Below are 24,205 nucleotides of genomic sequence, written 5' to 3'. Positions count from 1 at the left end.
GTTTTAGTCCAACAAGATGCACCTGTAAAAAATAACATAAAATCCAGTTGTAGCACACAATTTACCAGCATTCTTGAGAACTACTGCCTGAAATTCAGCTATGGTACTCTATGGTCTTTTTAAATTAATATTTTGCTTTAACATAACTGCAATTTGTCTCCTGTATATTTGTCTGGTCATTGCCAACATTTACCTATTTTCTGGAGTAGTATCCAGTCAAGCAAACAATCTCATGGGAGATCCATTTCAAGAACAGTTAAATCAGACCAATAACACAAGACACTTGAGCAGGGCTTCTTGAGAGTCATTTGTAATGAATCATTTCATAATTGTGTTGTTACCTTCATATATGAATATACTTTTATTTTTTTCTATTTTGTCTGAAGGAAATATTTCTAGAAAACTGGCACATGAAGAATCTTGCAATATGGATGAAAACTTTTTAACCTTTATGCACATATAATGCTTAAAGTACACAAACACAGTATCCCTTAGTAAGGCATCAACATCTTCATTACTTTTGCCATGGAGATAGTGAAAGATGAAATCCACACATATTTTGTGTAACCAGTGAGTCAATTGTCCTTCTGGGCTTTGGACTCTCAACAGCCACTGAGCAGCTGTAGGATTATTTTGAATAATAAATTTTCTCCCATAGAGATAATGACGAAAGTGATTTATTGATCTAACAATGGCCAATAGTTCTTTTCTTGTGGCAGTAATGTTTCTCAGCAGCAAAGTTTGATCATAGCATGAAGCTATGCTTTTAGGGTTCTGTCCTCTTAAAATAGCACTTTTCCAGTCTCTGAATCAGCAATACCAGTGTCCAGAAGGAAAGAAAGATCTTTTTTTGGTTTGGGGGTTTGGGGTTTGTTTTTGTTTTTGTTTGGGTTTTTTTTTTTTTGGGGGGGGGGGTGTTAATATAAAAGATAAAATTACTCTTACCTCCAAGTTTCCTAGATTTTTTTTCACATTTTTACCCTGGCTGAACACATTCTTCTTTTGAGAGAAGTGATACAAGAAACTGACAAGTCAGATACAAGTTTGTGTAATTAGAAATACACTCATCCACATATTTTCATTTCAATAGGCCATACACTCCACTGGTGGCACAAACCTCAGATAATCTAAACTGTCCAGCCTCTGTTTAATATTTTACCTGAAGATCTCCAATAATTTCAAGTTTTTAAAGCAACTCTTTATTCTATATAAATGCTATAATAACATTCAACAAAGATTTTGATGTTTTCCCAGAGATGCTGTATTTCAAAAAAGAAAGATATATTGGCCAGCACACTCACAAACATTCTCATCAATGTCTTTCTGCAAAAAGACAGATGAGCTATGTTTCCATGACCCTACTCCAGAACTACATTTCCACATTTTCTGCTGTAGGACTGAATGCCCATCTTTGGCAGAGTACTGCTTTACCAAGGGCTTATTTTTTCTTGTTCCATTTCTATTCCTTACCATATACCATTCGTTATTTACAGCATATTTATATTTATTTTTAAATTCTCTTTTCCTCTACAGTATCTAAATGTTTCCCCTTATTTTATTCATATATGAAGGTTGTATTACTTGTTTCTTAACTGTCATTATCTTAATCTCCAATAGCTCACTGACATCGCTTTCTATATTCTCTGACTATGCATGTTATAGAGAACATAACACAAGAACAGCCTTAAAGAAGCGTGGAAAATAACTATTTTTCCAACACACACTTCTCTGAAACCAACACAGACCAAAAGTCAAAATTTAAGGAAAGGAAAAGTAAACAATGGATACATGGAATAATTCTTATTCCGAGTTCTCTCTCTTTCCATGTTTACTTACTTAGGGACTCACAGAGCCAGAAGTAGCAATAATGTCCAGCAATAATGACTGACCACAGTGTTTGTATTAGACAAAAAGAAAGTAAAACATTTGGCTGTTATTGAAAGAAAGATTATAAAAAAAATATATACTACAAGCAAGATAATATTATTAAAAATTAAAAAAAAAATAGGGCAGCACTTTTTATAGAAGAAGTTTAAATATCAGTGCTAGTTCTGAAACAACCTTTGCATTCAAAAATTCTTGCCTGTGATGTAAATCAACCTAAATGAGTTACTTAAAAATATGAAAATCTGTTGAAAAGTAACTAATACCCAAAGAACATAAAAAAAATTAATTAAGATAACTAATTATAAAACATGAGCTAAAGATATTTTTAAAAGCAAAAGCACTGTAATTCTCTGCACTTCCAGCTCACCATCACTGCAAATATAAAATATTTTACTTAGGACAGGGCATTTCAGAACTCAAGGCATCTGAAAATCTCAGTATACTCATGCCCTTTTCCAACCCTAGCAGAAAATTCTTTTGTGTAACAGCATGAAAACCTTCACTGACTGCAAAATATTTCATTACCACCTAGACCAGCCCCTTTCCATTTACCGTCTCAATTTGTTTAGCATAACTCAGCTAACTTTAGGGTGACACCAAAGCCAATATTTTCTGGCTTTCAGTGGTTTTATTTTCTGCCGAAGTAGACAAAGTGAACTTTGATGGATTACTTCAGCTTCAGAACTAATTGGACTCTAAAGCGCAAGTTAATATTTAGTCAGTTCGTTCAGCCTTTTGTTTTTTAAAATTATGGTTCAACAGGATGATTCATGGATGTAAAATCCCTTCTGGCTTTCCACCTATTAACCATATTTGTGAAGTTATTCATATGGGTAAGCCTTTGTAGAAATTATGCCTAATCAGAAGTAATGAAAACTATTCTCTCTCCTCAGGAGTTCCCCGAATTGCCCAGCAAAGAACTATATGCCGATCCTTGACATATCGGCTCCTTACAATGGAGGCCCAGGACATCTACCTAAAGCATTGTTGCAGTGCTGTAGGGTTAGGCCACCCAGCTAAGAAGAAAATTAACAGTAGCTGAAATTGACTTTAATATGATTTATTGTACTGCCTGTCGCACTCAGAAATATTGGGTAACAGCACAGAAAGTGAGTTGCCACAGATCTCACACAGATCCACTCCCTAAATGAAGATTTAGCTTACACTGAGAATATTACTCCATGGCAAACTGAGTTGATACATTAACAAGTACCATTTCCACATTCTTAGGAGATGCGAGAGGGGAGCAGGTGTTGAATGCATAAGAGCACACATATCTCCATAGCTTCATTCACAGAACTTAGGTTTTCTTTCTTAGGGTAGCAAATTATTGAGCATTCTCTTTTTTTTCTGCAATAAATATACTTCACTTTGTGGGGTTTTTTTGCTGAATTCCATAGCTTCTTTCTTGAAATGTTTTTGCTTTCACAACCACTTTGAAAATATTCATGAAGATCACACCATGTGAGAATAGATTCTGCCACCTTCACAGCTCTTTGCTATCCCAGACTCACACTACTTGGCAGGAAACAGATGGATAGTCCTTACGAGTCCTTCCATCAAAGACCTCTGATGCACCCTGAGGCAGTTTTCCTGGTTTATGTTAAAGTCAACTCCAGCAAAGGAGACATACTCTTTTTTTTTTTTTTTTTTTTTTTTTTTTTTGCATTTGGGTCACCACAGCAGGAAAATGTATGTACATGCACACATTCACACAGGCCTGTGTAAGACTATCACTGCCTAGTTCCTTTTTTCAAGTCAGAAAGATACTGTGACACTCTGAAATGACTGACAAAAAATAAGTGATAAAGGGACTTATCAAAAGCCCAATAATCTATTATTAATATGGATTAGTGAAAATATTGTTTGCTTTTGTAAGTATATAACCAGAGCAGTGCAGATGACAAAGATCTTTTTTCTGTCCTTATAACTATCAGAAAGGTTCTGATGAGTAAGAAACCAGTACACAGTACAACCCCAAAGCAGAAAGAATTTTTCTGAATGGTCTGTGGTAACAGGGAGAAAAAAGGTTTCCAGAAACATGTGTTACCACTTTCCTACAAACTAGAAGATGACAAGAGACTAAAGGAAATCAATGTGGACAGAGCTCCTGTGTCCACAAGACAGCTAGACAAAAGTTTTATCCAACTCTAGCATCTTCCAATGAATGAAAACAGTGTAAAGTGCTCTCAAAAGCAACCTACACTGTTCACCTGAGAATATGCTACAGTCTTACCTTACATTCCAACAAATACAATGTTTAATGAATGTTAACGATCACCGAATGATACAAATACATAGCTAAATTTGTAATCTCCAATGTCTAGACACAAAGGGTCAAAAATGGGTAACACTGAAGCTGCTGTGACTAGCTAATGTTGATTTGATCTTTAAATGTGATTTTTCATTGTTTAGGTAGGTCTGAAAAGACATTAGGAAATCTGATTTAATGCATTTTTTGACACATTTTTCTTAGCCGTATCACAGTTACACAGTAAGTTTCTGCAGGCATATTGAACATCGTGAATGATAGAGTCTGCTGAGATCTGAAGAGATAAGCCTTAATAACAGTCATATTTTATAGTCTTTCCTTCTCAAGGACATCCAAACAAATACATATAGCAGTACTGAAAGGAAGTCACATGTATCTTTCACAAATTTCCATTTTCTTCCCTCAGCCTCTTACAGATGAGGCATACCCAGGGTTTACCACTTCCCCCAAACCAACTCCATGTATGTTCCTTAAAGGAAAGGATCAGATCTGGGCATAAACAGCTTATTTAACAATTTTTCTGTTCTTTATGTAAACATCATACTCCATATCAAACAACAAGTACAGGGATTGAACTGACCAAATTCTTAGCTTACAAAAACAAAGCTATACTTTCTTTTTGATATTATTGGATCATTTTGCTGAGTATCATCTTTATGTTTGGTTTTGACTGAACAGAAACAAAAATCTTACTATTTGTACCGTTGTATAGCATATGGCCTTTGTAGGTAAACAGTGGGTTTTTTTCTTTTTTCATTAACCCCTCCCAGTTCCTTTGTGTTGTTTGTTTATCACTGATGGCCTTTAATTCATTTGCATTATCATTCTTAAACCGCGTCTATCCTGCCTATCACCCTTATTTATTTTTTTTTACCCTCTCTCCAACAGAGGAGAACAGTGTAGTCAGGGATATCTGGGTGAATGTCTAAGCAGTTCAGTGTCTGAAATAGACCAGCATGTCAAGGTATGAAGGTGAGCACCAGACAAGTGCTAACAAGGGATGGGGAATCACAATGGACTGAAAACCAACTAACTAAAAAACACGGCTGTTAAAAATTAGCAAGACACTCCCTCAGTACTTAATATATCTTCTTGTAAAAGGAAGAATTTCACATTTGCCATCATATTAGCTTGACCAGTCACTGGCCTTACATTTCCATTTGCACAGTAATCTTTCAAATACCAGCTTCAGGGAGTGGTATATCAAAAGCTAATTGTTATATGGACTAGAAAGAAGTATATATAGGTGCCATACAACACCAGACAGACTAGATTTTTCTAAGCAAGAAGATATATTTTTAAAAATACATAATTATTAGCTGGAAAAGGTAGCTGGTTTAGGGTCCTTTTCCAGTTTGAATAAAAAATTCTTATAATTTTTTTAAATTACAAAAGCTATAAACGTTGTTGGAACAGTAAAAATCAGATAAGCAATAATGTTACAAATCAGATACCTTAAGGTTCAGTCCTGATATTGGTCCTTGTTAAGTGGCACAACATGAAGCAAGAATAATGAATTTTACTGTAATATTCAAATGTATGCTGGTAATTTCTTAAAGGTTCCAAAAACTTCAGTTACTGAAATGTGCAAAATGCAAACATACACATTCCCATTAACAAGTATAACACCACAAATAAATATGATGAAGCATCTTAAAAGAAAATTAAATTTCCCTGATTTAGAGTACTCTGTATGACTTTAATTCCCTTAATGTACCTTTTTACCAAATTCCTTAATGAATAAGTAACACTGAATTTCTTTTAAAGATTTCATGTCTTGTAGGATAAATGTTGCAGAATAACAAAGTCACTGCTTCAGAAAGTACTTTCCTCTTGCAGAATGTGTAATCTTCATGTTCTTTACTGTTATTTACATGTACTTCTACATAGCACAATGTTTCTGATTGTGTTACCATGTTTGATCAGTGAAACAAGTTATATTGCTTCTACTAAACTGCAGTATCTTCAACCAATGTGTGTACCGTTTCCAACTTCGAAAAAAAACACCAATTGAAATTATTCACTATCATGTTGAATTTTATAGCGCTGCCCTGTTTTGTCTCAGAGTTAATTTTTTTCTCAGTAGCTGGTACAGTGCTGTGTTTTGGATTTAGTATGCAAATAAGGTTACATGTATGTGAATAGGCAACAACTAAAACATTACTGTGTTAAGTAGTGCTTACTCTAAATGAAGGACTTCTCAGTTTCCCATGCTCTGCCAGTGACCGGGGCACAAGAAGCCAGGAGGGAGCAGAGCCAGGACAGCTGACCTGAACTACCCAAAGAGATGTTCCGTACCACAGAACATCATGCTCAGCATATAAAGCTGGGGGAAGGAGGAGGAATTGGGGGGGGGGGGGGGGGGCGCGGGGGGTGAGGGGAGATATGTTCGGAGCGATGGTGTTTGTCTTCCCAAGTCACTATTACACGATTGAGCCCAGCTTTCCTGATGATGGCTGCAAACCTGCCTGCTGATGGGAAGTGGTGAATGAATTCCTTTTTTTAATGAATTCCTTGTTTTGCTTTGCTTATGCACGTGGCTTTTGATTTACACCGATTAAATTGTCTTTACCTCAACCTGCAAGTTTTCTTACCTTTTCAGTTCTCTCCCCCATCCTACTAGGGGAAGTAAGCAAATTGCTAAATATTGTTAACATCAATAAGTGAATGACCAATTAAGTCTAGAAGAAGTGTAATGCAATTTTAAAAGATAATTGGTAAAAAAAAAAATAAAGGAAAGACAAATTCTGGAATGAGCTCCTTCGCTAATGTAAACCAGCACAGATGGCTTGACTAGAAAAGCACTGTGTCATTCAACATCACTATGGACCTAATCATGCCTCTTCAGAAGAATACTCTTACCACCAACTCATCTAGCCAATGACTAGATCTAGGACAAACAGACAAATTTAAATGGACATAATTACTTAGGTTTAGCATTAGAAGGATCTAAACCATTCTTTTTCTAAACAGTGTCCTACAATTTACAGCTCTGATTCTCATTTCATTTTGTACTAACATAAGGCACTGACCTGAACAGAAAGTTAGAGGAGGACAAAACCGAAAGTTTGTTATTTTATTTCAATATTTGATCCATACATTGTAGTTGTAAATAACTACATATAAGAAACTTTAAGAAGTACACACAGATCTCGTATCATCTGTGGTGTAAAAGTAAAAACACACTAACATAAATTAACTTAGCACTAAACTATCAAGGACTTATTTCTCTGACAATCCAGGTAGTTGGTATTGACTGATGATCAAGCACTAACCCTGAAAATATAGGTAGGAATAAAAGATTTGATTGGTCTTCAGTTAAAATAACTGCTTTCTTCAAGGTTTTACAGTGTGAACTGTTGAGGCAGGACCTAAACATTTGCTTACATGCTTAAAGAAAGGGGTACAAGACTCAGATTTTCTTGTAAATGTTTCATGCTTACTAGTGTAATTATTTTTATTATGGACTATTCAGTAATTCATGTCCTAATTGTGCAACTTTTAAATAACAGCATAAATATGAGCTGATTGATATAGCTGATAAATATTTAGATACTAAGCAGATTAAAATAGCTGGTTCATATTTAGCTCCTGGAGAAGGACAAAAGCCCAAATGGGTGGCAAGTTCAATTATAAAATGATCCTTAATAAATTCACCCAGATTGTTACCTACTAAGTGTGTATATGCTCATAAATGAGCATTTTAATAAGTATTTTAATAATTATTTTAATTTTAATTTAATAACTATTTTAATTCAGTATCAGTTACCTTATGACAAAAACCACTTTAAAGTAATAGCTATTTTTATAACCAGAGAAATACGAAACTTAATTTGAAATATTTAACAGGAGATACAGAAAAAGCTAAATGTGAAGATGGCATGCTCTTCCAAAGCCAAAGTAGTTCTGCAACTTTTGAAGCAAGCTTCATAAACTTAATGAAGTTCTGTAGACTAAGTAATCAGTTAAATAATATGTTCACAAACAAGTCCTTATTTACAGGACTGATTATGATAACCTATTGTAAGAACAAGCACCACGCATTTTCTGGTCAGTTTTCAGCCTAATGAGTGAGTAGTTTCTCTTTCAGCTTTTTTTTAGTATTTTAATATCAGGAGCAAGCTGTTGAGCCATTAACATATTTATCTTTCCCTTTTAAATTCCTACTTGAGAAATTGAGTTCAGTGTGTGGTAATAAACCTCAAAATCTGGGGAGAGAGAAATGCCTACTTAATCCACTTTTACTTCCTCCATATTACTGATGCCATGAAAGGCATCGTTCACCTAACCTGACTTCTGCAATGTAAGATTTACCCAACCTAAGCCAACCTTCCCTAACCCGTTGGCCTCCTTCACTCTCCAAACACTGCAGCAGAGGCTTAAAACTTGGCTTAGATTAGAATTTTAGTTTCTAGACAGAGATGAGGCCTTTCAGATTTTTTAATTTTTCAAGCAGTTTCCCAGAAAGTTAGAGAAGCAAAGACTTTCCAAAAAGGACCAGAACAACAACATTCAAACATACATTCCTCTTTCAGATAGTTAAGTAACTGTTTTCCACTTCAACTATTGAAAAAAATGAAAAAGAGGAAGCGAGGGAAGGGACCAACTTATTCAAGGTGCAAAAGTTAAAAAAAAAAAGAAAAAAAAAATAAGAAAACACCTTCTTTCAAAATTATTTTGCCCACTCATAAAAACATTGCTTTTTCCATTCATCTGTAAAAATACAGCACGGATCATTAAGTACTTTAAGATTTAGCTACACACATTGAAATCAGATACGCTGTTTACATAATTAGCAGAGACACCCAAGAAAATACTAAGATAAATGAAAAGAACACAAAAAAGCCGTGATAGATTGAATTAAAAAATTCATCAAGTCTCCCGAACAACAGTCCCTGACAGCATAGTAAACTGACCCTGGGCTGTTCTTCTGTCAGTGTTACTGAGCCTAATGCAAGAATTGGTGACTTTGTCAATATTTCAGCATGAAAGACCCTCTGACTGTTAGGTATTTTTAACATTCTTATTTAACTGACTTTTAAATCCCGATAACCATTTTATTGGGGGTGGGGGAAAGAGTTGGGGAATGGAAACACAAACATAATAAAATAGACATTCAGCTAATGAATGAATGCATTTCCATGTATATGAAGGTAAAATTCTGTAAGATCTATAAATAAATTAACCCTCTGATTAATAACATTGATAACAAAACATTATTATCGAAGGACTGGAGTGTAGCTCTAGTGCTTTAAACTATCCCTGCTGTAGACACCAGTCACAATATTAGCAAGGAACCTGTTTTTCTATACCCCAGGCAGAGACACCAGAAATGGAAACACTTGTGAAATATATTACCTAAAAATGTGTATTTTATTTGAAGGCTACATCAAACAATGGTATCAGACATTTTCCTAGATGAATTGCTGTATTTTAGTAGCATTTTGGGAAGACTACACAAGAATAATGTTCAAGGAAATCTGAATCCAGGCTAATCCAAATCATTTGCAAATTTTGATCCAAGTGTATACTTGCAGGACAGGTAAAAAGAGCAGTCTTGAGCACGGCACCCATGGGTCATGTCTAATTTTTGCCCAAAAAAAAAAAAAAAAAGTTTTGTGGTTTCAATTTATTAAGAATTACTTTTTAATGAAATTAAGAACATATTTCTTGAGCTTCTGTTTAGTGTTTTACATAGTATTACAAAACCATCTAGTTTATCCAAAGTTGGCTGAGCTCCAGTAATTGGAATAATGATCATTACATGTTTGTTCTGTATTCTTTGCATTACTGAAAGCTTTGGCTGTTTAAATTGAAAGCACTATATAAACTTAAGATAGTTATTACTGTATATTACAGGAGTCAAAAGACTGGGGAGGAGCAAAAAAATTTAATCTATCAATATGTAAGTGGTCTTTGAACCCCCATATTCCACTTCAGATGTGACAGCATAATGCCATTAAGTTATCATATTGTTTAATCTAATCTTCCAACATACATTACAGCTTATATGATAAAAATCTTATTTGGGAAACATTAATTTGCCTTGCAGATTGAGGAGTGTGGAAATAAGGCACCTTCTAGTTTCTGGTTTGCATTATTGATAGAACTTGTAGTAATTCTTCCCTTGGAAGTGATTAAAGAGGATGAAGGTTAAAACCCAGAAAGAGGAGACTTAAATATATTAAGTGGGGGACAAAGACCTGTTATTATTTGCAATGACTACAAAATATTTTTTTTTCTTTTCTAAATCGAAAGGATTTTCTCTTGTATTTTTTTTTAAATCTCTAATATTTGAGTTTAGAAAAAAATCTCTTTTTCTCTGGTTTCTTTTCTCCAGTGACAGAAACCATTTCATTCAGCAACCAGATTTAAATGGGAGGTATTACTTGAACTTTGCATCACTTCAAAAGACAAGTAGCAGTCAGTAAAAAGCAAGCTACACTTCCCAGTGTCCAATCTCTTGGACAGTTGTGTGAAAATCATTTTACAAGGGTATTGGTGTTCCAAACACTAGGTAAATAGCATGTGGGGATATTTCAGAAAGCCCACAAGGATGAAAGATTTCTTAGCCTACATTAAATCTTGATAATGCAATAATGACTCTTCTAAAAGGATAATTCTAATTCCCCTATCTAGTGCAATAAAGACTGTATACAACTAATCTGCTTTGCCCTTTCAATTAAACTTGTCCAGGACGTTCTATGTAGTCAGCACCCTGAATGAGTCATTAAAATTCTCGTTCTCTAAGAGTTGTGTGCAGGCACACAGTTGTTTCTAAATTCCATTAAATCCAAACGGTCTTTATCGCCCCATGACCACTGTGACTTCAATCAGCCAATTTAATTACCTTACAAAATTGTCAGCAGAAGCAGAAAAGAAAAACAGGAAGGGCTGTGACGTTATCAAATTGAAATCTTCCTCTGTGCTGTTTAATCTAGACCAGTCAATAACAATGCTTCTCACCTCCTTGCTACTTTCCCGAGGCTCTTAACCTTACTCTTCTTTCAAAGATCTCTGTTGTTGTTTGTAAGGCTGATTTTGAACTCCTCTCCATTAGGATGTTAACACATATTGAAAGCTTCTTGTCCTTGGCAGCAAAATTTTCATTGGCTCTAAATGCTGGAATTACCAAGCCACGGACCTCTGAGGGCTGCCACAACAAGTGTTTATTTTTCAGATTTTCATCACACTCTTGATCTGAGGGCAGACTGCTTTCCCCACTAAAAAAAAAAAAAGATACGCACAGTTTCTTATTTCTCTCAAATACAGGCAGAACGGCTACCTCCTTCCACTAAAAGGGTGTCAGTGCAACATCCAAGGGAAAGAAAGTGCATATTCAGGAGAGCCAATGCAGGTCCGGTCTAGGAAAACTACGTGATTACCCAGTAGGTATTTTTCACTGGAACTTTTGTCTCATACCCTTTTGCACAGAGCTATCTCTGTTGTTCCGTGACTTGCCGGGTTTGAACGCTGCTGGGTAGGTTCACGCGGCCACCGCTGCCCCAGAAGGTGCCGTTGGGCACCCGCCGCCAGCTGCGCCAGCGGTGGGCACGGTGAGCCGGCCCCTTCCCTGGGTTTGCCACGCTCGACCTCGAGAAAACAATTATATGGAGATAAACTTAATCTGTTTGAGCAAAGGAGCTCAGCTAAGAAGTGCGTCAGATGAAACCCGTGCTATGTCTTCACGGAGAAAGACTCCGGCGTAAATTCCCCTTCCCAGGTTCCCACACGGAGTTGAGAACTGCGGTTAGGGTTGTTTTTTTCTTAAAACCCAAAGATTATGTGATCATATACAGCTTTATTTTGCTATTATTATTTTAAGGAGGGCATCAGTAAATTACTAGGCTTTGTAAGAGCTTGGTGTCGGGTTCTGTTTTGGGGGGGCGGGGGAGAAGAAGTCAGTAAAAAGTTCAAAGCTCTCCCTTCATTCCTTGAGAAGCGTTTCCATCTCTTGGCTTTCTTTTGTTTTCAAGCTGGAAGAAGACACCCACGCATTTCCCTTATAGTCCATTGCACCCCGTAACACTCAGCTCCCTTCTCCATCTACCTGCAGTCAGGCAACTCCAAAGCAACAAGAAGCCGAGACTACAGACGTGGGCCTCTCCTTTACCCTTACATCTGAACGCGCTGAAGAAAACAAAGTATCTCACGAAGTGAGGAAACACTTACCAAGCCTGCGGGCCCCCTGCGGTGCAAGGCTGCCCCCGCGCTGCCCCGGATGCCGAGTCAGCCGGGGGAGAACGGAGCGCCATGGCCAGACCGCTCCCGCCGTCCAGCCGCTGCTTCCGCCTCACGCCTTGGCTGTGGAAAGGCGAATTGCTCGCGGCAGGCAGAGACAAGGCCCGAAAGGGGCAATTTAAACAAAAGAGGGCATTTTAGAGTGCTCCAGATATCAAAGAGTTGATATTCATGGCCTGCGTAGGTAAGAGAAGAGTGGTTTTAAACAGCTCGGGCTCTTAGTGCCTTGGGCAAAGGGAGGGGCGCGTTTATGGCAACGCAGGTGAGCAGCTACCGATGGTTAACGACTCTTAATAGCCTGTTAATTCAGTCGTACTGGGCTAAGCGCCGAGATGCCCCCAAGGAGGTAAAGGGAGAAGCGAGGGGGCCTACGGAAAGGTGGTGGCGGAGGCAGAGGCCAGCCCCGGGCCCCGGCTGGGCTGGGCTGTAGATGTGGCTGTGCCGAGCTACCTGGTGTTTCTGGGGAGCCGCTGCCCTGGGTCTGCGATTACACAGGAGCGAGTGACTCGGCAAGCTGCGAGACGTGATCCCCGATAACGGAATGGATGTGCCGGCGGTCACGTATTTTGGCTTTTGCACGGTGCCAAGTGATAAGGAAAAGGTTTCCATCACACTTAGCACAGCGGAGAGACAAATACCAAGCTGCTGCTTTTCTCCCTCGTCAAGATGAGACCTGTCCTTTTCCCCACAGCAAGGGTTTAGGACCGCTCCCGTTTGGAACCCTGGAAAATCTTGGGCACAAGCCTCACCCTTAGGGTTTCCTGGACTTGCTGTTGGGAAGCTATTCAGAAAGGACAAGGGAGGGATCCTGGCCACACGCCCCATGAAGCGAGGTGTAATTTAGGAAGGGTGCCTGGTGCGATGCCCAGATACCACGTTGCCCTACTCCAGCAGCAGCAGGCGGGCGTCCAGATGTCTGAGTGAGTGTCGCTAGGGAGGGAATTACACCATCGCACCAGCTTCTCCCCGTCTTTGCTCCACAACGCGCAGGCAAAAATACCCACCCCCGCATTTGACAGATAACCCTGGCGGCTCGGCTTCCCTGTGTGGTTGCTGAAAGGTAGCTTGAGAACGAGAGAGAGAAAGGACATGCTGGCTAGTCCCAACAATGAGAGGAGCCGTGGGAAGGACAATGCGAATCCATGGTGGTTAATTTGCACATGAGGAATGAGAGGGCTGGAGTTCTGGCAGGCTTCAAGCTCTCCCCTGTTGCCATAGCGCTGCCGGCTGAGAGAGAAGAGCGGGGGCTGGCAAGCTGCCTCCTGGAGGGAATCTCCTCAGATTTCGCTTCTCCTCGGGAAGGACTCCACAGAAAGGCATCGGTATCCCGTCCTCCTGGTCGCAAGGACACCCCGAAGGGACAGATAGCGCGGGAACCCGGAGGGGGCAGCGGAGAATTCCCCTCTCGGAAATAACCGAAGCCTTTCCACAGCTCATTCCCTGCTCCTTCCCTCCTCCCCACCATGCCCTACACAGAGGCAGAGATGCCTCTGGGGAAGGAGCGGGAGTTCGCGGTCAGTGACAGTCACTCCACACCTGGACCAGGCTAAATCCAGGCTCCTTAAAACAGAGATGTGCAACAGGCCCGGCTGAGCAGGGCAAAAGTCTTCTTTGCGCTCTCTTACGTCTAACGTTTTCCATACAAATATAAACTAACAAACCGCTCCCTACATACTTCCAAGGCTCAGAGATGGGTTGGCGACAGTTCTTTGGAAAGACTAGAAAAAGCATGCGGTGAGTCAGGAGCGGACTCACACTTCTCTGCTACAAACGGTGGAGCGAGCACAGCCCGCTAACGGCTGTGTGACCGGGCGGGAAGGGGACTCAGCCCAGCGGAGCAGATGCGTGCACGACCATGGCAGCGGGCGCCGGCGTCCCTCTGCACCACCCTTCAGTCTCGGGATTATTTGTTACTCTACTCATTACCAAAACGCTACTCTCCAGGGCTGTCTCTATAGGTATACTGGGCTAGAATTCAGAGAGCGCTCTCATCTAAAGCAGGCAAGCCCACCTCTTGCTAACGGTGCGCCCGGGAAAGATGTTTACATAGCTACCCTTGGAAGTCGTTCAGACTTCTAGAGACGGACCCTCAGCACCGGTTCTGAACCCCGGGTGGCGGAAGGACAGGCAGCCGCGCAGTTCCAGGCTGCAGGCAACCCCAGCGCTAGTTTCACGGCCGTGATTATGGATCAGACGGAATGCGAAACAAACCCCGCAATGATATACGGACCCGTTTAGCCATGTCCAAAGAAACAAGCATTCCTGAAGACGGTTGCTAAGAGCAACGTGCCTTAAGCACCACCTTTAGACCAGATGGAAGCAGAAAATAAGTACTACTAGGAATTCAGCACACGAGATCTGTAACAGCCTGGTGACTTTAATCATTACCCACCTTCCCCTCCGCACAAAAGCGTGCGCGGGAGGGGGTGAAATTTAAACAAAATCAAACCAAGGCACTACTCCCAGGCGGAGACAAGAGCTTCCAGCGGCCCCCAGAACTGGATATAGCGGCTGCTACAGCTTGCCGCGGCCAGCGCGAAGGCGGGAGATGCGCGATTTCCCCCCAGCCCCGCGGCCGGCTGGCGCCGCTCCGCTGCGGACCCAACTTTCGGCCAGTCCCCGCCGCCTCCCGCGGGGTTGGGAGCTCCGCCCGCGGCGCCGGCCGGCCGGGGGTCCCAGGGCTGCCGCCGTGGCTCGCCCCGGAGGACTTCCCCGGGCCGCGCAGCCCCCTGGAGCCGCCGTCAACTTTCATTCCCGTCCTGCCCTTCCTTGCTGCGAAACTTCTATAGGGGATGCAGCGGCTGCAATGTCTCCCTCGCTTGCCTGCTTGCTCGTACACGCGTACACACGCGCGCATAGGCAGGCAAAGCTGTTGAGGTTAGTTTTCACAGTTCAGCTGGAATAGTCTTTAACATGTAAAACCTCTCTGCTTTCCTGGAAATTTCATTCTGATCTATGACTCCCCTCTCTCGCTGTCTCATTTCTTTTTTCTTTTTCTTTTTTTTTTTTTTGGAGGGGGGGTGGGGGCTGACACCTCATACAACTTTCCTCGCGTAGAAAGGCTGCGTCTTTGAAACGTATCGCAAAGGCTCTTTCACGACCACCGCTTAAGACACATATCACTTCTCTAACTAAACGCCACTGAAGTGACAAGCCAGCAGGCAGCCGCTTCAAGCGGAAATCAGCCCAAAGGTCTCACTCAGATCACAGCGTCGCGCCCACACGGGATCGGCTCGGGTGGATGGAGACGGGCGGCCGAAACTTAACAACTAGTTGACAGATTTTTAACTGATCAAGCACTGTATTAGCGATGCTTTCCACTACTATGGAAACAAAAATGTGCATTACGAGAAAGCCACGCAAGCAGCGCAGAGCCTTAGGCAAACGCATTTGCCAGTCATTTTTCTCGCTATTGTTATTATAATTATCATCATCGTCGTGCCGTTACTACGGCTACAATGAGCTGCAGCCACAGAAGAAAAAAAAAACAAAACCACACAGCAATTCATCCCTCCGGATGCAAAATAAAGAGGGACTTCGGTGCCTCACTCCGGTAGCACGTCCCAGCTCTCCCCCAGCACCCCCTTCTGAGTCAATCCTATGTATATCACATTGAGGCTTAAACGCAGAATGAAAAAAGTGTCGGCAAATCTTACCAAATCTTAATACATGTGTGGTTCCTTGAGAATATCCAATCCACAGTAAGCAAAGAAGGAGTCTAATGATGCATCTGAAGACTGAATTAGTTAGAATAGGGGAAATAATCTTCATGATGTTTCTATGCACACACACGCTGCCTTACTTCCCCCTTCTAAGCCGTCAGGTTTCCCGGTAGGGTGAGAATGAGGATACGTAAACTGATGGCCCTCAGACACGATCACGGCATGGTCACAGAGAGAGGAGAGAGTCTACGCTTCCCAAACCCATTAGCAATCCCTGCATGTTCTTCATTCACTGCGCCAAGGAGCAACCTTCAACTGCAAGGAATGGTGGGACATCCATGTTAGTCGGGGGAGAATCCTTGAGAAATCCAAACACACACAATGTCCAGCCGAGTAAACCTGGGAGGCAAGAAAGGAGGAAAATCAATAGGTAATCCAGCTGGAGAAATCGCTGAGGTATCGCCACATAGCGAGAGTCAGTGAGCACCAGCCGTTTCAGTGGCGAAGCTTTTGCCGTGCTCCCATTCTACTGCACTGCTGCACAGCTTCTGACGCGAAGCCAAGATTAAGTGAGAGAAATTGAGATAGCTCTTCTCTTCTTAAGGCTGCCTGTCAGACAGCCTTCCCAATTTCTATTATGCAACCGATCTGATCGCCTAGCGTTGTCAGAGGAAAAAACAGCCTGGTTTTATTTACATGCTTCTAATTGTTATTAGTATTTCGGTTGCTCTAACAATAGCTATAAGGATCTGTAGCGGCGTGGGGGGGGGGAGGGGGGGGAATGGGGAGGGGGGGGGTGTATAAGGGAAAAGGGAATCGGTTGTGTAAAAATCAATTCGTGCATTTTAATAGCTGACTGCCTGGGTCGAAATCACTTAGCTTTAGAGTTGTGAAAGAGGCGGTTGACAATAAAGTCATGCAGGTTATCAGAATAACGTTTAGGATAATATATATATATATATATATCCTGATATTTCCACTCACTAACTGCTTCTCACGTTAATGCATGAAATAGGGTAGTGATGGCTTGTTTATTGGCTGTTCCTAAGAACTTGCTCCGGACCCGGTGATTACGGAGCACCAGCCTGCTTTCACAAGGTAAAGGGGAACCGGCAGCGCCAGAACAGCCTTGTTGAATGCACAGACCTGTTTTGCTCAACTTGCTTGAAATTGTAATGTTATTTAAAAGACAGTAAGTTGGGGACTTACTAGTTTATGTTTTACACTTTATTCTGCCACTCTCTTATTTTGCACTGCTTTCCTTTCATTCTACTATTATGGAAATATTGCTGTTCCTCCCTGTACTGAGAGATCTATGTAGTTTGTCATTTTGCAGTCCTCGGTGAGAACAATAGCACTTCTCAGTTTGATAGTGGGGTGTTGAGTTTCTATCTGCAAATGCAGCCACCGACTTTTGTCTTTTCACCAGGTGTTCCAAAAAAGATAAACTCATTCTGTGGACTACTTCAGATTTTCCTTGGAAATACAATTAGTTGTGTGCTTGTATCTATTAAAATACCTTGAACCAGGACTGTCAGACTTTGCAATCTAAGAGAAGCTTTTGCTGAACCTACTTAAGCTTTATTACAAACATTAAAAGATAATTCCTAGATTCCCCACCAGGAAAATTAATTCATTTTATTCTACATTCTGCCTACAGACATCTTTTGTCTCCTTTATCTCGCTCCTTGCTTTTTATTACTAAAGAAAATACCACTGAGAGACCTCCCCCACAGATACATACAGATGAGCACAGAATAAACCTGACTTTACAGAAATAAATGCCGATGATGCCAAGCTAATGAGAACACTCTGTGGAATCTATCAGAAGTAGAGCATGACAGATGTGAGGTACAGTTTATTCTTAAATAACATCTGTGTATGGTAGACATGTAAATAGGTAACAGCAGCATTTAAATTGTAACCTGTAATGTTGGTGCTCTCTATCTCTAAGAGTGTTAGCAATTCACAGTAACTTTTTGTCATTATGGCTTACTGATTTTCTCTGCACGCATTTACTTAAAACACTGTAAAATGCTGATGAAAAGAAATGTACATTCTGCGAGAGGATTATTAAACATCATCGATTTTTTTTTCCTTTAAGATGGAGGCATAACTGCAGTGTCAAAAATAAGTATCATGAATGGCTAGTTCTGCAGTCTAGCAGGGAATTCAATCAGACGATTTGACTATTGGAGCACTTTAAAAAGAACACCTCGTGTTAAAAGCAAGGATATCTAGCGACTCCTTCAGTTCACATTTAGAATATCTCCCAGCAAAAATGCAGAGAGATGCATTTTCTTGTATTTTCTATTTCGTTTATTCTCTTATACTCATTCATATTTTATCTTAGTCTAAGGAGAAATAAAACCAACCCACGTGAATACTATGAACGTTTGTTGTGTCCTTCCCCTGGCGTTGCTGAAATAAAGGGCTTTAGGCATCTTTAAATACTTTTTGAATTGTGGATGCACAGAAGTAGCTTCCTGTCTAAATGGATTTTTCCTTTTTTAAATTCAATTCAGTTTTGGTGAGCAGTTTTGAAAATACAGTATTCATAATCAGCTTTAGCACATTAGACAAGACATAAAGTTTGGGCAAAGTAACTCCTGTTATCAATCTGATTTTATAAGGTCTCTTGAAAGAAACCAACCAGCAGCTATCTGTAATCTAAGCCCAGCAGAGCTCCTAACTCACCGAGGGCTTTATAACTGAAATCATAAAACAACTTGTGATTAATTCCTTCTACGGTTAAATATCCAGCAGCCCACAGGACACCCCTGGTCGCACGCCTAAGCTGAGCCCCATCTCCGTTCCCCCCGTGCTCGCACCCGCCACCGCCGGCTGCGGCCCCGGCACCGCGGACAGCGCCCGGCGCGGCCCCGGCGCAGCGGGAGGTGCAGGCGGGCGGCTCCTCCAGCACCACGGAGAGCGCCCCCCGCGCCGCCCCGCCCGCCGCCGCGCCCCCGCCCCAGCCCCCGCCGGTGTCACGGCGCATTTTCTTTCCCTTCCAGTCACTTCGCAGCACGGAAAGGAAATTAAAATCTGTTATCGGCTTCTTTAAAGACACATATTATAACCTCGATTATGTTAGCTGGCCAGCTATTCTATGGCATTTTATGGGTTCAGAAGGAGTACAGCTCTCCTTAACTGCTATCACACATCGCCTAATGCTCTGTGTTAACATCACTCCCCCCTTCTTTCAACCCCTAGCTCCCACCTTGAAGGAAAGTCGCAATCAATGCAGAATTATTTTCTCAAGAATATCAGCTTCTTATGAAAAAGTAAATCTTGCAAGACATCAGACGTTTAGAACTCACTAAATATTTGGTGACTGAAGATCACTTATAGACTACACAACTAACTAAAGCCTCAGACTCCTCCACCCTAGATTCCTTTTCGGTTATTTGTACTTTAGCGTCATTTGTCCTTCGGGGAAGGGAAGGAAAAAGAAGGGTAGCCTTTAAGAAATAGACTTTTGTTCACCCTCCAGAATGATTTCAATATGAAAGCAGGTAAATGTTCTTAACGCCTTTCAGATTTCCTTCCCTGTGAGAAGTACAGCTCAAAGGTTGGAAAGCCCTAAGAAAATGTTATACTGGAGAAGCTGCTCTTGTGTTTTGGGGACTTGTTACCACTGTGACACAGGGTTTTTTCAGATTAAAGTATTTATGAAAATGCCCCCTACACTTCAGTGATCAGCAACTGGGAAATCTACAATTTTTGAATGTATGGGGTTTGATTTGTTTTACATTTTGACCATCTATTGTAGACAAGGTGGTAACACATCTTCAATACACAAGAACAACTTTCTAAAGAAGCTGATATAAAAACCAGTATTATAGCTTTAGATAGGGGAAAAAATAGACAATCTGAGGCCTTTGAACCTTTTCTGGGTAATAAAAGCCTACTAAATTTTTAGGTATGTGTCAAATATAAATGGTGAACTTACGTACATAGTGTTTCATTAGAAAGGGGAGATATGTGATACTGATTACCTTATATCAGACACTATATCAGACACTTTTTCCTTCAGAACTCATTTTTATGTGCTGTTATCACAATAAAAGTTAACCCAGTTCCAGCTAGCTGCCACCTACTGGGATGTATAGTTTTACCGTATTACTTTAAAAAGGAAATGGCTTTCGTTTTCAGGTCATAGCTGTGTATGTAAGAATCAATGATAAGACATTTATATCACTCAATCTACTGTTTTGTCCTCTTCCAACAACCACTGATATAGTGTGCATACAACACACAGTCCCCAAAGCTTTGTTTCTTGGATATATTTCGGCAAATCCTTGCAAATGCTTCAGATTCACATGCCACCACAGTCCTGCTGTTGCAGCCTGGTGTAAGGAGAGCCATAGCTTACCGCAACACCTGACCAGCATCTCTAGCTCTCTAGAAACAAGTATTGCAGCTTTGCTGACAAAGCAGTAATAGTCCTCCCTTCTTAAACGTTTGCCAAAGTATTCAAATAAATGTTGATATTATCATTTAGAAACACATTGCGGCCCACTTGCACTTCAGTCCCACCAGCTATAAAAAACATAGGTTCTCTTCTTTCTGTTATTAGCTCAGTCCAAATTTACAACCAAGTTTCTGCTGTGCCGATGATTAATGACATTTTAAGGTGGTAATTAATTTTTAGCTCGTGGAAAGACGTGTATTCTAATTAACGAATTGAGTATGCAATAGACTTACTTGCTCAGGCACTTCTGAGCATCACAGCAATGCCCTTTCCTTGCAGGTTTTAAGCAGTAAGAACAAACATTTATGACATTATCTACAGATCAGCCTTTCGTCCCTTCAGTTTGCTTTGAGGCTGGGGAAGCTGTGAAAGATTTTGGGAGGAGAAGGAGGATGTTTAACGTTTCCCATGCTCTACTTCCCCAAAAGTTTCTGAGGAAAACGTGGAAAAGATTTCACTATAATGTACTCATTCCTTTTCAGTGCTCGCACAGCTCTTGCAATCATGCCTCCACTCCGTAGGCAGTAATGTCTCTTGCTTTACACAGAGTGTCAGCACCCTGGCTGGGTTAGCGAGGGATGCTCACCCAAAGAATGCTGAACTTGTTCAGAAATAAATGACAGGGTTGCCGACAAGCCGCAGGGGGGGCTGGCCGCGCCGAACGGTGGGGGCCGGGTAGGGGCAGGAGGAGACCTCATGAAACAGAGACACTGTTGTCCACCCACAACTCTAGCGAAGTTAGAGCCCGTTTCTCACCTCCGCTCCCCCAGGAGAGCGGGGGGCACATCCTCACGGCTGGCTGCTCGGCCGCGGGACCTGGCCCGGGAGCGGCTCTCCGGCTGTGGGGGGCAGTTCCGCGCTGCCGCGGGAGCCGGGCGGGGGGCAGCGGGGGCTGCGCTGCCCGGGGCTCTCCCCCCGCTTCCCACCCCTCCGCCTGTAGCTGGGGGACAGCGGCGGCTCCCACGGTGTGGAGCAACGCGGGAACGCAGAGAGGAAGGCGACAGGTTTGAGTGCCCCACAGGAGGGACAGACCTGGGCGGCAGGAGCCTGCCAGCCCAGTAGTGCTCGGGTTCGCCAGCTCAGCGCCCGCCTTTGCCCGGGGACACCTGGCCAGGAGACATCGCGGCGTGCAAGCTCTAGGCACAGCGCGGCTACGGTGCGACCCCCGCCGCCCCGCTTTCCCGCCCACCCCGTCCCCCGTCCCCCGCCCGCAGCCCCTCATTGGCATGCAATCCCTCCGGCCGTGGCGGCCAGCTGAAGACCCCGGGACATCCTCCTACCTTGAGCTGCGGGCGGGGAAGCGGGGAGGGAGAGGAAGGTGGAGGCGGGGGGAGGAAGGGCGGTGGCAGGACGCCGGGGACTGCCCGGGCTGCGGTGCAGCCGGCGTCCGGGCACCACTGACGGCGGCGGAAAGCGGCGGCCGAGCGACGAAGAGGGGGGGAGAGGGAGGGAGGGAGGGAAGGAAGGAAGGAGGGAGATCCGCCTCCCGTCGGGAGCGCCGCACAGCGCCCTTTAAAGGAGCAGAAACCCGCTTCCTCCACGGCCGCCGCTCCCGGCTCCCCGCAACGCCAAGCCTCGCCGCCGCCCCCGCCGCCCCCGCCGGCCCCGCTGCCCACCGGCGGCCGCAGGGCTTCGCGGGCGGCAAAGCAGAAACGCTCCCGCCTCTTCCCCCCCGCCCCCCCGCCGTCGCCCGAGGGACCAGAGCTGGCCAGGCGGCGAGTTTTCAGGGCGTTAAAAGTCAGAACTGCTAATCGGGGTTCCGGAGACCCTTTTGTAAACCCTGAGGGGGGTGGGGGTTGGACCCTGCCGCCCGCAAAACGACGCTCAGCGACCCCTGCCCGTCCCCGACTTGCCCCGTCGGTGCGGGGCTGCGCGAAGCGTCCCTACGGCAGCCTGCGGGAGTGCTGGGGAAAGTGCGGGTGCCTTCGGCTGCCTCTCGACTCCTTCCTGGTGCTGAAGCCCACCTGTCTCCGCTCCTTCCCTGGACTAGCGGGGACTGAGCTCAGGCACTTTCCCACACCCCATCCAGGCTGAAAGAGGGTGCGAGGAGGGGGAGAAACCCCCTGCAAGGGCGAGCAAGGAGGGCGAGCGCGCCCTGCGGGAGCCGCAGCCGCCTCTGTCCTTCTCGCTTGACTCTCCCCTAAGCGGCAGCGCCGCGGGAAGGGAGCTCTGATAACAGGGCCAGGGCCTCCCTAATCAGCTGGGGTGTGAAATGCGGTCCTCCCTGGCGGGGTTGCCACTCTTTTCCCCTCCCGCCCAGCCGCGCTCGGTCCGGCAGCGCCACAGGCATCTGCCGGTTCTGCCCTTCTGCCGATGGTGATGCGCCGCACGATTTCCCCTGCGCCTCCCCTCCACCCCGCAGCCTCCCCGAGGTCTCATCTCCGGGCAGACGTGCTGTGCAGTTAGACAAGAAAATCCCCGTCCCCTCGCCCCTCCCTCACGAAAAATTTCCGTTCCCGGATCGGCGGGGGAACGCCTCCCGCACCCCACAAAGGATGCTCAGGCGTCACCCCGCTTCATCTGCCCAAGCGATCAGCGAGGGAGCCCTGGTTATCGGAGGCGGGGGGGCTCGAAGAGCATCGAAGAGATGGGGCTGGGGCGGGTGAGGGTCGGTGACTGAAAAGCTCCTATAATGAAGTAAACAGCAGAGTTGTTGTGCGAAGTAAATAAATAGTCAATGATCCCATTGTAGAGCCGAGCGCAGGCGGCACAGCCCGCGCCGGGCTCGCCGCGGTCGGGGCTCTGGCCGCTGTGACTTGCAGCTTAATCGGCCCCACGGCACAACCCGTAATTACTAGCAGCGCACTTCCCTGGCCGGCAGAAAATTCATTAGTCAGTTCGTTTGCCTGGAGCTGTAATGGAAATAACTCCTGAAAAAAACCAAACCCACTGCTAAAGCAATGCGCTTTGTGCCGCCTTAGGAGGTAAAGGGGCCGGGGAGGAGCCGCGCCGGCAGTGAGCGGGCGGCTGGCGGGGCAGCTGAGCGGGACGGGGTGGCGGGCAGCTGAGCCCCGTGGGCGCCTCGCGGGAGGGACAGGGACCGCCAGGAGCCCCACAGCAGGGCCCAAGGGATCTCCGCGATCTCCGGGAAACCGACGCGGGGTAACGCTGCGGGCAGGCGAAGAGTGGGAAGCGTGTGAGGTCGGAGGAGCCAACATTTGTGCGAGCCGTGACTCGGCGATTCCGTCCCTCTTCTGTCACCGCTGACTGCATTTGCGCTGTTACTATCCTCAGTTTTCTGACCCGAGAACGAGGCACACATAAAAATACGTAACTCAAAGGTGTTTCTCTAAGATGAGAGAAAGGAAGGCAGGGATAAAAAAGGGATGTGGCATTTCAGCCCCCAGAGTGGTTCTAATACTGCAGACGGATTGTGTAATACACTCATGTAATCATTTCACCTCAACTACATTGATGCAGAGTCTTTTCCCTTGTTGCCTGGGTTACATTTCTGTCCAGATGTGGAGCCCTCAATGCCTTTCTCAGACAAGAATGCTTTACGCAGAATCAGGAAAGAGGTTCCCAGTGTCACCAGTGCTCTTATCAACACATATCACTTCGGATATTTAGGGACTTTGCATACGTCTCTTTATTACTCAAATAAAGAAAGTTGGAGCAGGAAAGTTGGAATAAGCCTAAGATCACACTGCAAGTCAGTGACATGATGGC

General features: G+C 43.8%; 1 protein-coding gene across 1 annotated transcript in view; it reads right to left on the bottom strand.

Annotated features, from left to right (window-relative positions):
- GRIK2 (glutamate ionotropic receptor kainate type subunit 2) overlaps nucleotides 1-21,959 on the bottom strand; it is a 415,942-nt gene extending 393,983 nt beyond the window's left edge. The window contains exons 1-2 of the mRNA XM_037392944.1: nucleotides 21,817-21,959; nucleotides 16,057-16,461 (exon numbers count right to left, since the gene is read on the bottom strand). Coding sequence (XP_037248841.1) covers nucleotides 16,057-16,171 — 115 coding nt within the window. The 5' untranslated portion in view covers nucleotides 16,172-16,461; nucleotides 21,817-21,959. The remainder of the gene's footprint in view (nucleotides 1-16,056; nucleotides 16,462-21,816) is intronic.
- Between the last annotated feature and the right edge of the window lie 2,246 nt (nucleotides 21,960-24,205).

The sequence above is a fragment of the Falco rusticolus genome, chromosome 6 (genome assembly GCF_015220075.1).
Source record: "Falco rusticolus isolate bFalRus1 chromosome 6, bFalRus1.pri, whole genome shotgun sequence".
Classification (NCBI taxonomy): Eukaryota; Metazoa; Chordata; class Aves; order Falconiformes; family Falconidae; genus Falco; species Falco rusticolus.
Note: the sequence above shows the minus strand (reverse complement) of the source record. Positions and strands in the feature narration are given on the sequence as shown.